Source organism: Salmo salar, chromosome 18, assembly GCF_965601325.2.
Source record: "Salmo salar chromosome 18, fSalSal1, whole genome shotgun sequence".
Taxonomy (NCBI): Eukaryota; Metazoa; Chordata; class Actinopteri; order Salmoniformes; family Salmonidae; genus Salmo; species Salmo salar.
Window position 1 is genome coordinate 13,473,804 of NC_138308.1, and position 12,736 is coordinate 13,486,539.

General features: G+C 42.3%; 1 protein-coding gene across 4 annotated transcripts in view; it reads left to right on the plus strand.

The window, feature by feature from the left end:
• The first annotated feature begins 652 nt into the window (after nucleotides 1-652).
• The window catches only part of qkib (QKI, KH domain containing, RNA binding b), a 92,002-nt gene continuing 79,918 nt past the window's right edge, over nucleotides 653-12,736 (plus strand). For 3 of the 4 annotated variants that reach the window (XR_006760324.2, XM_014154100.3, XM_014154097.3), the window contains exon 1: nucleotides 653-1,444. Coding sequence is in view for 3 of the 4 variants with exons in the window: in XM_014154100.3 (XP_014009575.1) it covers nucleotides 1,303-1,444 (142 nt within the window). In the remaining variant the exon portion in view is untranslated. The remainder of the gene's footprint in view (nucleotides 1,445-12,736) is intronic. The other variant, XM_014154099.3, reaches the window with a different exon arrangement.

Sequence of the window (12,736 nt, forward strand, 5' to 3'; positions counted from 1 at the left end):
AATGAGAAAGGAATGTAGGAGAATATAACACATTAGATCTGGTAAAAGATAAAACAAAGAAAAAACCAACAGTTCTTTTGTATTTTTTTTGTACCATCATCTTTGAAATGCAAGAGAAAGGCCATAATGTTTTATTCCAGCCCAGGTGCAATTTAGATATCGGCCAATAGATGACAGCAGTCTATGTGCAAAGTTTAAGTCTGATCCAATGAACCATTGCATTTCTGTTCAAAATGTTGTATCAAGACTGCCCAAATGTGCCTAATTTGTTTATTAATAACTTTTCATGTTCAAAACTGTGTACTCTCCTCAATCAACAGCATTGTATTATTTCACTGTAATAGCTACTGTAAATTGGACAGTGCAGTTAGATTAACCAGAATTTAAGCTTTCTGCCAATATCAGATATGTCTATGTCCTGGGAAATGTTCTTGTTACTTACAACCTCATGCTGATCGCATTAGCCTACGTTAGCTCAACCGTCCCGCAGGGGACCCACCTATCCTGAAAGAAGTTTGTACTTTACACCACTGTTCGTGCGTGTGCGCGTATGTGTGTATGTGCAAGCGCAAGCGCATTTGTCCTCCCACACTCGGCCCCGGCGGTGCGCGCGCCCGCGATCTCGGCTGAGAGACTCCGCTGTGAAGTGTGGTCATGTGACCGGCTCGCAAAACACAGCCAGACGGTTTCAGGAGACCAAATGCCAGCTTCATTGAAAAAGCTCCGTTATCGAGAATAGAGACAGGAGGGACAGACGTTTCCAGTGTGCAGACACACACATAACAATACACAGAAAGCTCTGGGGAACTCGGGGAAAAGAACATTTTCACAGCCTCAAGAACTTCGGTGGGAGAAAGCAGAAAGAAGACCAATCGTTTCAAATATAAATCAAGGGCAGTGGACACGCGGGAGTTGATTATTCATTCCGATAACTTGTGGAATTATAAGGGTAACAAAAATAAGAAAAAACTACCTCTCCGCCATTTCATATTTGTATTAAATTGTTCCTTTTCTTTTTAATTTTATTTTATCACCTGTCCTCGGAAGAGCTGACAGCCAGACGGTGTAGTAGAATTGCAGTGCATTGCGTAAAGAAACTGAACGCAGCACCAGGAGACGGAACAGCTCACTGCGTTTACCAACAAGAGACAGTGAGGAGGAGTGAGAAAGACTGATTTATTTTTTGTATTCTTGTGTTTTTATATCATATTTATTAATTTATAGCCTACGCGAACATATTTATTTTTGTTCCATTGTTGGTTCAGTTTGGGTCAGATTTTTTTCTTCTTCATTTTTTGGAATATGGTTGGGGAAATGGAATCGAAGGAGAAACCGAAGCCCACCCCAGACTATCTCATGCAGCTCATGAATGATAAGAAACTGATGAGCAGCCTACCCAACTTCTGCGGGATTTTTAACCACCTCGAACGGCTGCTTGATGAAGGTAAACTTGGGATCAATGTGTGTGAATAGACAAGCACCCTAAATTGAGGTTACACATGTGGTAGGGTATGCGCATGGACCGAGTTTCTCATAGTGAAAGCGCAGTCTTCCTTCCTTCCTTCCTTTTTTTTTTTTTTTTTTACATAGGACGGCGTTGGGAGTATTTGTTGCTTTCTGTGGACTGGAATCATGAGCCATACATTTTACAGAGGCGTGAATGTGTTGACATCATTGGAAACATAGTTATATCAATGCAGACACAACAGTAGGCTAGTTTACAGTTCTGAATTGTTGCAAATACCCTGGTTTGCATTCGTTTTACTCAAGCCCCATAACCTTGAGGCGTTTCACTTGAAGAGTACACCGGTACTTTTAATACTTTATGTTGACATGAAAAAAAAGTGGATTAAACAGGTGAAACCATATAGCCTACCTAAACATAAACACATATTAAAATCTGATTACTGATTCACATATTCTCCAGAGAGTTATTCTAGAATTAACCTAAACTGGATATCGCATTTGGACTCAAATTCAAGTTAATAAATCATTAATGCATGAGGTGGCAGAAAAAAATGACATATGTTTACATTTGGAAAATTGTTTTTGAAGGAATGTTTCAATGCCTATCTGATATGGTACTTTGTCCCTACACAGATAATATTTGAAGCAATTGCACGGTTATCCTCACAGCACAATGAAGTGAAACCGTTCTCACTCAGTGCATCCTAACCGTCTTTGGCGCATGTTATTAGGCCAAAGTATATTTTTGTGTTTTCTGTACTTCTGTGTCGACAATCATCATCATGAAGTGTATATTCTAGAATCTAGATGATATAGACAATAATGTGTGGGAGTTAGAGTACTAGAGAGACTGTTGGGGAATTTGGTGGATTAGGCGCCAGGGGTGCTGGCTCCCACCGGGTTTAGCCTTCATTTTCTTCTATCTTCCATCTCTTTGGGTAGCCAGCCTCTTTCCCCTCGACATTCTGCTGCTATGTTTCACCATTTCAATTATTTAGGCTTACTAGACTAGTTTATAGACATCAAACTTTTGAATGGACTCATTAGAGTGAGGTTTTATTGGAAGCGGGAAGCCTTTTGAGATTAGGATCGGGTTTTATCCTTTTCAGTTCATCTCCAGAGCATGTAATGCCGTTCACTGTGGTAACCGCCTTGCTTTGCCTCCATAGGCTATATACCGGTCATTTCAGAAATGTTTTGGTGAATTCGGAGTACGGTTTCTTTACAGTGTGCATGTAAAGAGAATTTGTTTATTTCGTTTCTTTAGGCTATTCTATTACCCGATTGGTTGGGGGAAAAGTGTCATGTTATCACATGAACATTTTTAAGAACACGTAATGAAGAACTTCTAGCTGCCCATATCAAATCAACGGGTGCGCAAAACAAGTGCTTTCTGTAGATTTTGCTGCCTGGCATATTCATTCGGTCAGTGGAAGGTTAGGCCGATATGCTGCAGCTGATTTGGGGCTGAAACAACACACCAAATGTAGCCAAAGTTAAATAGAAGTCTGTGCATATTATTGTCAATCTGCCATGTCATATGTTCATAAATCTTCATCTTTACGATTCCTTACCATTAGATTATCAGCTCAGACGAGAGACCCACGGCCCCCACCCACGTTCTTGCGGGGGTCTAACCTGTCTGAATGTGCCGGTTAATCACAGACGTACTCTCTCACGAGTTTTTGCTTTTCGCGTTGGTCTTGGTCTGAGGCATCAGTGCTTGATGGAGCTGCAGGCTGTGCTGGTGTGAGTGAGGGGTGGGTCGAGGGATGCTGGATTTGGGTGGTGCTGGAACACAGCTGTGTGTGAAGCAAGACGATCCCTTTGCACAGCACTCCCACTCATCTGGAAAGCCTTGCGTATTTATTCCACACTAAGTCACAGGACAGACTAGAAAAAGGAACATAACGTGAATACATTCCCATAGACCATACAGATGTGGGATCTTCATTTGAGCCAGTTTGCTACAGCATGAAAATACTCCTGGAGTAACAGGAAATTGATTATAACGAATGGACGTTTTTTTTGTAGGAGTTGATATGTTTGTCATTTGGGCAAATCAAGTCAGACATTTTAAAGTGGAAATTACACCCTTTATAAGCCTTGAATACACAACACATTCGCATTTCCTGCAATGCATAAAAACCATAATTTGTGAGTGTTGCTGTCTGTTTGTGTCTTCCTGTTAGTCTGTTCTGTATGTGACTGATAAGGTGGGTGTGTTTGAGTGCTGTGCTGTGACGTGCAGACAGACAGAGAGATGTCTAAGCACATATGCCTTCTGATCAGAGGGAGGATGGGGACACTGGTTTCACTTCCTCTATCGAACTCAGTCCTGACTTCCAATAATAACCACAGACGACATGTAGTTAAATATAGTGGAATCAGCCCCTGCCCGTTTCCCTTAGCTCTTTATGTGTGTGTGTTTTATCTGATCAATAGACATTGCAGATTGCTATCCTTCAAATCAGTAATTGATTTAGCCTGGATGCACGTGGACTGGATTAGTAAGGGACATTACAGTGTTGCAGTAATAGACTTGGTTTGATTCTGTTTGCATGATCTGACTACACGTATGTGTCTGAGTGTCGGGTATTGTACGACATACAATCTGATTCTTAACAGGTCGGGCGAATTCACATATACAATATCCTCATTGCGCTAGTCTGCAGCTGTGCTTTTCTGTTGCCAGTATCACCCGGGCGACGCTAAACCACTGGCTTCTGCAGACGTCAGCGCTATTCCGCCTTCTAAAGTCGGGGCTGGCGTGTAAAATATCGTCTGCAGCTTGGGCTCGGCCTCCACATTGATCATACGTGAAGCTCCAGGTCGGTGTTTTCTTCTCCCCTCCGTTGTGACCTGCTGTAGTGTGCGGTGAAGAATGAAACTAGATAAATGAGTATGGGGATGGAGGGCTATATCTCAACCCACATAGGACACGCTTTATAGGAGATAGTTGTCTGATAACCCCAGTCCACCTGTGTGTATCGGCTGCGAGTGACAAGTGATAATAGAGGAAGTCTGTGTGGGGAAGGGAGTGTGTGTGTGCGTGCTTGGGTGTGCATGTGTGTGTGTGTGCTTACATATGTGTGTATAATCTGTCGCCTTTAACAGCCTCCGGTTATGATTTTCTATACTGAATAAAAATGTAGAGTTACAGTTCATATAAGGAAACCAGTCAATTGAAATGAATTCATTAGGCCCTAATCTATGGATTTCACATGACTGGGCAGGGGTGCAGCCATGGGTGGGCATAGGCTCACCCAGTTGGCAGCCAGTCCCACCCACTGGGGAGCCAGAACCTGCCAATCACAGTGAGTTTTTCCCCACAAAGGGGCTTTATTACAGACAGAAATACTCCTCAGCAGCACCCCCCCCCCCCCCCATGGTCTGTGGTTGTGAGGCCTTGTTGGACGTATTGCCAAATTCTCTAAAATGATATTGGAGGCGGCTTATGACAGCTAAATTAACATTAAATTCTCTGGCAACAGCTCTGGTGGACATTCCTGCAGTCAGCATGCCAATTACACGCTCCCTCAAAACTTGAGACATCTGTGGTGTTGTGATGTGTGACAAAACTGCACATTTTAAAGTAGCCTTTTGTTGTCCCCAGCACAAGGTGCACATGTGTAATGATACTGCTGTTTAATCAGCTTCTTGATATGCCACACCTGTCAGTAGAATGGATTATCTTGGTAAAGGAGAAATGCTCACTGACAGGGATATAAACAAATTTGTGCACACAGTTCTGGGATTTTTTTATTTCAGCTCATGAAACATGGGACCAACACTTTACATGTTGCGATTATATATTTTTTCAGTGTAATTTAGGTCTCACACATGTCATAATCAAAGCTATTCAGCGGGAATTCGCAATTAGTTGGTGTTTTTCTCCAGTGACGTTCAAGTGCAAATGCCTGCTTGTGAGTCATGGTTTTAGAATGCTGATGAGGAATCTCTGCAATTCAATTTCACTCCATGAGCTCACTCTGGGTTCGGGCTTTACAACGTCGTCTGTGTCAGTGTGACTGACTGGGTTTGAATCCGGGTAATCTCCGTGCCACAACACTATGTTAGCCCTCTGAGCTATAGCCTAGGCATTAGCTTGGGGAACACAGGTGTCCAGCAAGGTAACTCATCACAGTACTACCTCCATTATTAATCATACACGACAGGTGTGTCCTAGGCAGGCGATCACGTCCGTTTCAGTGACGGTACTACCGAACCGTGTCTAGATGTTCATGGTCAGAACGTATCAGTGACCATATGACTGAGGTAAAAGTTGTCCCGGTTGGTACTGTTCGGGTGTGTGTGTGTGTGATGAGTCCCCTCCTCTGAGCACTGAGCCCTGAGCTGTCACCTGTGAGTGATGTGCCTGTGCAGTGGCCCGGGGCAGACGACGTGGCTGAGTACTGAATGCACAAACCCAGGCCGTTGTTAGTGCAGATGAATGCTCTCAATGGACAGTCAATGCAGCCAGCCATGCAGGGCTGCTCTGCTCGGTAACAAGGGTGATGAATTGAATCACTGCTAGAGGTATTCAGGTACTCTAGGATGTTTGTCCCAGCCCCTGAAAGTCCAATACACACTCAAATGGATGGGAGGAGAGGAGTGTTGCAGAGATACAGACATGAGAGTGCACAGTAAGGTCAAGGCACTGATGATTAAGTACTTTTTTGGTGTGTGTGTGTGTGTGTGTGTGTGTGTGTGTGTGTGTGTGTGTGTGTGTGTGTGTGTGTGTGTGTGTGTGTGTGTGTGTGTGTGTGTGTGTGTGTGTGTGTGTGTGTTCGCCCCCCACTGGGTACTGCTACTGTATTTGTCGTTTAACCAAATGTATTTGCACACATTAACTGTATATAAAGTGTGTGAAAGCCAGCGATGTAAAGTACTTAAGTAAAAATACTTGAATGTACTATTTAAGTCATTTTTGGGGGGTATAAATACTTTCCTTTACTATTTATATTTTTGACGACTTTTACTTCCCTACATTACTAAAGAAAATAATGTTCTTTTTACCTTTTTTCTGACACCCAAAAGTACTCGTTACATTTCGAATGCCTAGCAGGACAGGAAAATTATCAAATTCATTCACTTATCAAGAGAAAGTCCCTGGTCATCCCTACATCCTCTGATCTGGCAGACTCATTTGTAAATGATGTCTGAGTGTAGGAGTTTGCCCCTGGCTATCCATCTTTTTTTTTTAAATTGTATTATTGTGCCATCTGGTTTACTTCATATAAAGAATATTAAAATGATTTCTACTTTTATTTAAAACCAAATACTTTCAGACTTTTACTCAATAATATTTTACTAGTTGACTTTCACTTTTACTTGAGACGATTTCTATTATAAGTATATTAAGTTATCTTTACTTTTACTCAAGTATGACAATTCGATACTTCTTCCACCACTGGTGAAAACTAATTTATCCTCATTGAGTTAGTAGCTAAGTGTTATTGTCTTTTCTATTGGTACAGACCACTAGCACCCTGGGAAATCACATTGAAGAGTGAACATGCTTTTACTAGAGTGACAGTTAACAAGAAACAACCCACTTGGCACAGACGTCAATTCAATGTCTATTCCATGTTGGTCCAATGTCATTTCGTTGAATTTACGTGGACACAACATTGATTCAACCAGTGTGTGTCCAGTGGGAAGTTGACTTCCCCTGGATAGTTAGTGTTTCACTAGCCAGACAAGAAGAAGACTAACAGAGTTCATCAAATGCACTCAGAGTCTTAGACAGACAGAAGCAGGCTGATGTCAGCGAATGGTAATCACACACAGAGGGACGATTCCAAGGTCTCCTTTTCGCCATTAAAAGTTGTGGAAGGATGCAGTTTGATCTCAGGGCACTCTCTATATCTCTCCATAGTTGTAGCTCTCTGTGTCTGCCTCTGCTTAACTGTCTCTCACTCTCTTTCACTCTTCTATGTCTCTCTCTCTGCCTGCCTGCCTGCCTGCCTGCCTGCCTGCCTGCCTGCCTGCCTGCCTGCCTGTCTGCCTGTCTGTCTGCCTGTCTGTCTGTCTGTCTGTCTGTCTGTCTGTCTGTCTGTCTGTCTGTCTGTCTGTCTGTCTGTCTGTCTCTCTGTCTCTCTGTCTCTCTGTCTCTCTGTCTGTCTGTCTGACCTCTCTCTCGCGCTCTCTCTTGCTCGCTCGCTCTCGTTCTCTCTCTAGCATCAAGGAGTCCCAGAGAGACAAGAGAATCCTTCCAGCTCCTCTCACAATTAGACAAAGTGGTCCTATTCATCACGTAATTGGAGTAATTCGTTATTTCAGAAGTGAAGTTGGGTGTGGGGGCGGGGTCAAAGTGAATTTATTCAGAATTATCTTGGATCCCATCCCTGTGTTGTGGAGTAATGATCCCGTCACTTACGGCATGCACTGCAGCATTAGGATGGATGGGGATAAGTTCCCTTAGGGATAAGTATGGTGAAGATGATGGGGAATTTTGGCCTGGTTAGTTGATATGGTGTGTTGTTGTCTATGCAGCAGCAAAACCTGTGATATCCCTTGTATGTGTTTAAAAGCACATCTTACCCTCTGTACTGAGTCTGTAGGTATCAACAGGTTAGAATGACGGCTAGAGTACCTCAGCCCGAGTGCTGTGGCAGATAGACTATCAACTTTATTTAAACAAACCTCATGCAATGGTAGATCTTAGCTTTGGCGGTAGCGTTCTAGGCTCAGGGGTGTGTATTTTCACCGCAGGAATGAGCCGGCGGTGGCGCGAAAAGGCTGGGTTTTGATGAAGAAACAAGTTGTGGGTGTGTCAAGACTTGGCCCCTTACTGGCCAATCAGAACACGCTCCATGGCTATGTGGTTGCTTCAAGTTGTGTGTTTACAGTCTTTTATCCTATTTGCGTTCTCATCAACTTGAACGTTAGTCCGTTATAGCCTAGTTCGCCCCATATTTGCTAAATATGTTGAACATGTTTATAGTGCACATTGTTGTAAATGCATTGTTTCAACATGGAAATACATTGTTAAACATAGGCTATAGCATTAATACTGATACAGGGGCTAGGCCTAGTGTACATTACAGTCTGGACATGGACATTCCAAACGTAATCAATAAGCAAGATTAAAGTCACTAGGCTATTGATGAATCAAATCTAATAAAATGTTATTTGTCACATGCGCTGAATACAACAGGTGTAGACCTTACTGTGAAATGCTTACTTACAAGTCCTTAACCAACAATGCAGTTTTAAGAAAATAGAGTTAAGAAAATATAAACTAAAGTAAAAAAATTGAAATGTTAAATAAGTAACACAATAAAATAACAATAATGAGGCTATATACAGGGGGTCCGGTACTGAGTCAATGTGCAGGGATACAGATTAGTCGAGGTAATTTGTACATGTAGGTAGGGGTAAAGTGACTATGCATAGATAATAAACAGAGAGTAGCAGCAGTGTAAAAACAATGCAAATAGTCCAGGTGGCCATTTGATTAATTGTTCAGCAGTCTTATGGCTTGGGGGTTAGAAGCTGTTAAGGAGCCTTTTGGACCTAGACTTGGCGCTCCAGTACTGCTTGCCGTGCGGTAGCAGAGAGAACAGTCTATGACTTGGATGACTGGAGTCTTTGACTGGACTCTTTGACAATATTTTGTGCCTTCGTATGACACCGCCTAGTATATAGGTCCTGGATGGCAGGAACCTTGGCCCCAGTGATGTACTGGGCCGTACGCACTACCCTCTGTAGTGCCTTACGGTCAGATGCCGAGCAGTTGCCATACCAGGCGGGAATGCAACTGGTCAGGATGCTCTCGATGGTGCAGCTGTATAACTTTTTGAGGATCTGGGGACCCATGCCAAATGTTTTCAGTCTCCTGAGGGGGATAAGGTGTTGTCACGCCCTCTTCACGACTTTCTTGGTGTGTTTCTACCATGATAGTTTGTTAGTGATGTGGACACCAAGGAACTTGAAGCTCTCGACCCGCTCCACAGCAGCCCCGTCGATAAGGCCCAAAAAGAACGTTTAATTCTAATCAAATCATAATAAAAACTATACATCAGCTTGTTTTAAGTAGGCTATGTCTATATACAGTTACAGGCACCATAATTGCGCCCCTTGGGCGTATAATACAGAGAAGGCAACTTAGACTATGTAGAGTTTTATGCAAGTCAAAACCTTTGACAGGAGCTGGATAAAGATCCAATATAAAGAGAAAGGGGGAATGTCCACTCACCGTTATACAGCTCGCAAATGTCATGTTTTATAAACACCATGGAACCATCTGACAGGTCATATTTGTACTTCTCCAGAAATAGCAGTTGAAATGTAAATCACAATACGTTCAAGCCACGTACATTCTCACCATAAACCCGCGGACGGTGAATCTTTCTCCTAAGTTTGTTTTTCAATCAAATTAAACGACAAACAATCAATCTGATTTTTAAACCAACAACACTATTTCTAAATAGGATCGGGTCAGAAGCATGATGTCATAAATCGCACCTCTCGTTCCATGAGCATAACACGTAGTCCTAAGGGCTCTTCGGCAGGAGGCATGGATGCTTGCCCTATCCATTGAATAGAGTTCATTAAATATTATAAACTGGGTGGTTCAAGCCCTGAATGCTGATTGGCTGACCGTATACCACGGGTATGACAAAGCATTTCTTTTGACTGCTCTAATTACGTTGGTAACCAGTTTATAATAGCACCTCGGATGTTTGTGGTATATGGCCAATATACCACAGCTAAGGGCTGTGTCCAGACACCCCCTCGGGCCTTATTGCTTAAGTATACACTAACCCTACAATAAGCTTAGTTATAAAAAAAACATGTAGCCAATCTAGTTCTTTTTTTATTGGCTTCAACTTGGAAATATTCGTCTACACACATTGCATTCACACTTCGAAAATGTATGTTCATGCCATGGACAATTGGACCTTGCCCAAGCGCTATAATTAGATTAGCCTACCATCACCTGATATGGCCTATTAGGGACTTTGCCACGTAAAAGGTAAACAAACAAAAGAGCTAGGCTACAAGCGGATTCAGCACCAAGGACAGAGATTGGAATTCCCGCAGTTTGACAGTTCGAAGGTGTAATCTATCAACAAAATAATGGATCAAGAAGAACCAATAAACAGTCTTGTAATAACTGGATGTTCCTAAACAGACTTCCACATGGATCTAATTAGTCCAAAGCTTTCACAGAAGCTGCACGGAACAAACATTTTCCAATATAAAGAAAAAACTGGAATGTCAGTTGACTGTTTTGCGGCTCGTGATATTTGAATGAAACATTGGTCATATGTTACCGGTTAGGTTACTGATTAGGCTGCTGTGTGCCTCTGCTGGCTAAATCGATTCTGTAACCGATTGCGTTACTGCTAAGATCAGCTTCTGGTTTAGTCTTAACTATCACCAGTAACGCTGCCTGTCATTGGCACGTTGGTGCACCTTTTTAAGGACGCACCTCAAATATTTCCACACCCTCCCACCTCAGCGCAAGCGAGCTGATATAAGACAGGTAGATTACAAAGCGCTTGCTTTTACAAGACCAAATTGCATAAGACCGCGCGTTTGACACTAGCGCCGCCTTAACAAAGTCACATTTTCCAGCCCGAAAATAGAGCCCTATGTATGTTAATGTACTGTATGATAATGCACGATAACTATGTATGTTAGCAATGTATAATAACGGCTCGTCATAGACGCTCCATCAAGTGAAGCGATAGAGGCTTTCCCTCATCCCTTTAATATGATCCTTCTCTTCTGTCTGAAGCCAACTGAAGAGGGCTGACATTCAAAAGGAAAAGAGCTAAGAGGCTCTCTCCCTAACCCCGCCAACCCCCACTCCAACCCCCATTGCCCCCCTTAGCACCTTGGACTGAGATGTATCCACAACAGCCAAAGGTCACAGGGTCAACATGCTATTAGCTTAGTCAAGAGAGTAAACAGTCAACCTCACGAGACAATCAATCACGTTTTTTTATTCACTCTATTCTTTAGAGTCGACCACGGCGGCTCTATTAGCCATGCTCTCTATTATTCCGTATCATTTCTCGGTGCTTCCTGCGATAGCACCATTATGAGTGAATACATCAGTGTCTACTTCTATAATGCATTCACATTTCTCATTTTAAAAGCACTCTCTGTAATTGAAACCCTTTTCCGCCACAGAACGCTGAGTACGTAAGTCATTGGCAGGGTTACAGTATTACGGCTGTGTGTGTGTGTGGGGGGGGGGGTGCTGAGGGGTAAGGCTGAGGGGTAGGCATGAAAAAGAGCATGTGAAGAGAATGGATGAAACCTATTGATTGAGACATGAAAAAGCTCAAATGCCCAGGCAATGAGTGACCTAATTTTTATCAATAGGTTTTGCTCTCACATCGTTTATCATCCTCTTGCTGCTTCTGCTTCCCCTCAGATGTATTGAAGCCATTCAATTAATTATTCTCAAGGAAATCACATCTTAGGGCAGTGGTATTCACATTTTTTTCAGTGGGGATCCCATTTTTTCTGCCAGAATTTCAAGGGACCCCATTTAACAACCTAACCTTCAATTCATTCATCAAAATGAAACCAATAAAATACATGATCTCAATAAAGTTGTATTTTTCAAATGATATTTTTCAAAAACCCAGAAAATAATCTGTACTCTAAAAATACATACAGTTGAAGTCAGAAGTTTACATGAACTTAGGTTGGAGTCATTAAAACTCATTTTTCAACCACTCCACAAATTTCTTGTTAACAAACTATAGTTTTGGCAAGTCGTTTAGGACATCTACTTTGTGCTTGACACAAGTAATTTTTCCAACAATTGTTTACAGACAGATTATTTCACTTATAATTCACTGTATTACAATTCCAGTGGGTCAGAAGTTTACATACACTAAGTTGACTGTGCCTTTAAACAGCTTGGAAAATTCCAGAAAATGATGTCATGGCTTTAAAAGCTTCTGATAGGCTAATTGACATCATTTGAGTCAATTGGAGGTGTACCTGTGGATGTATTTCAAGGCCTACCTTCAAACTCAGTGCCTCTTTGCTTGACATCATGGGAAAATCTAAAGAAATCAGCCAAGACCTCAGAAAGAATTGTAGACATCCACAGGTCTGGTTCATCCTTGCGAGCAATTTCCAAACGCCTGAAGGTACCACGTTCATCTGTAGAAATGATAGTACGCAAGTATAAACACCATGGGATCACGCAGCCGTCGTACCACTCAGGAAGGAGACGCGTTCTGTCTCCTAGAGATGAACGTACTTTGGTGCGAAAAGTGCAAATCAATCCCAG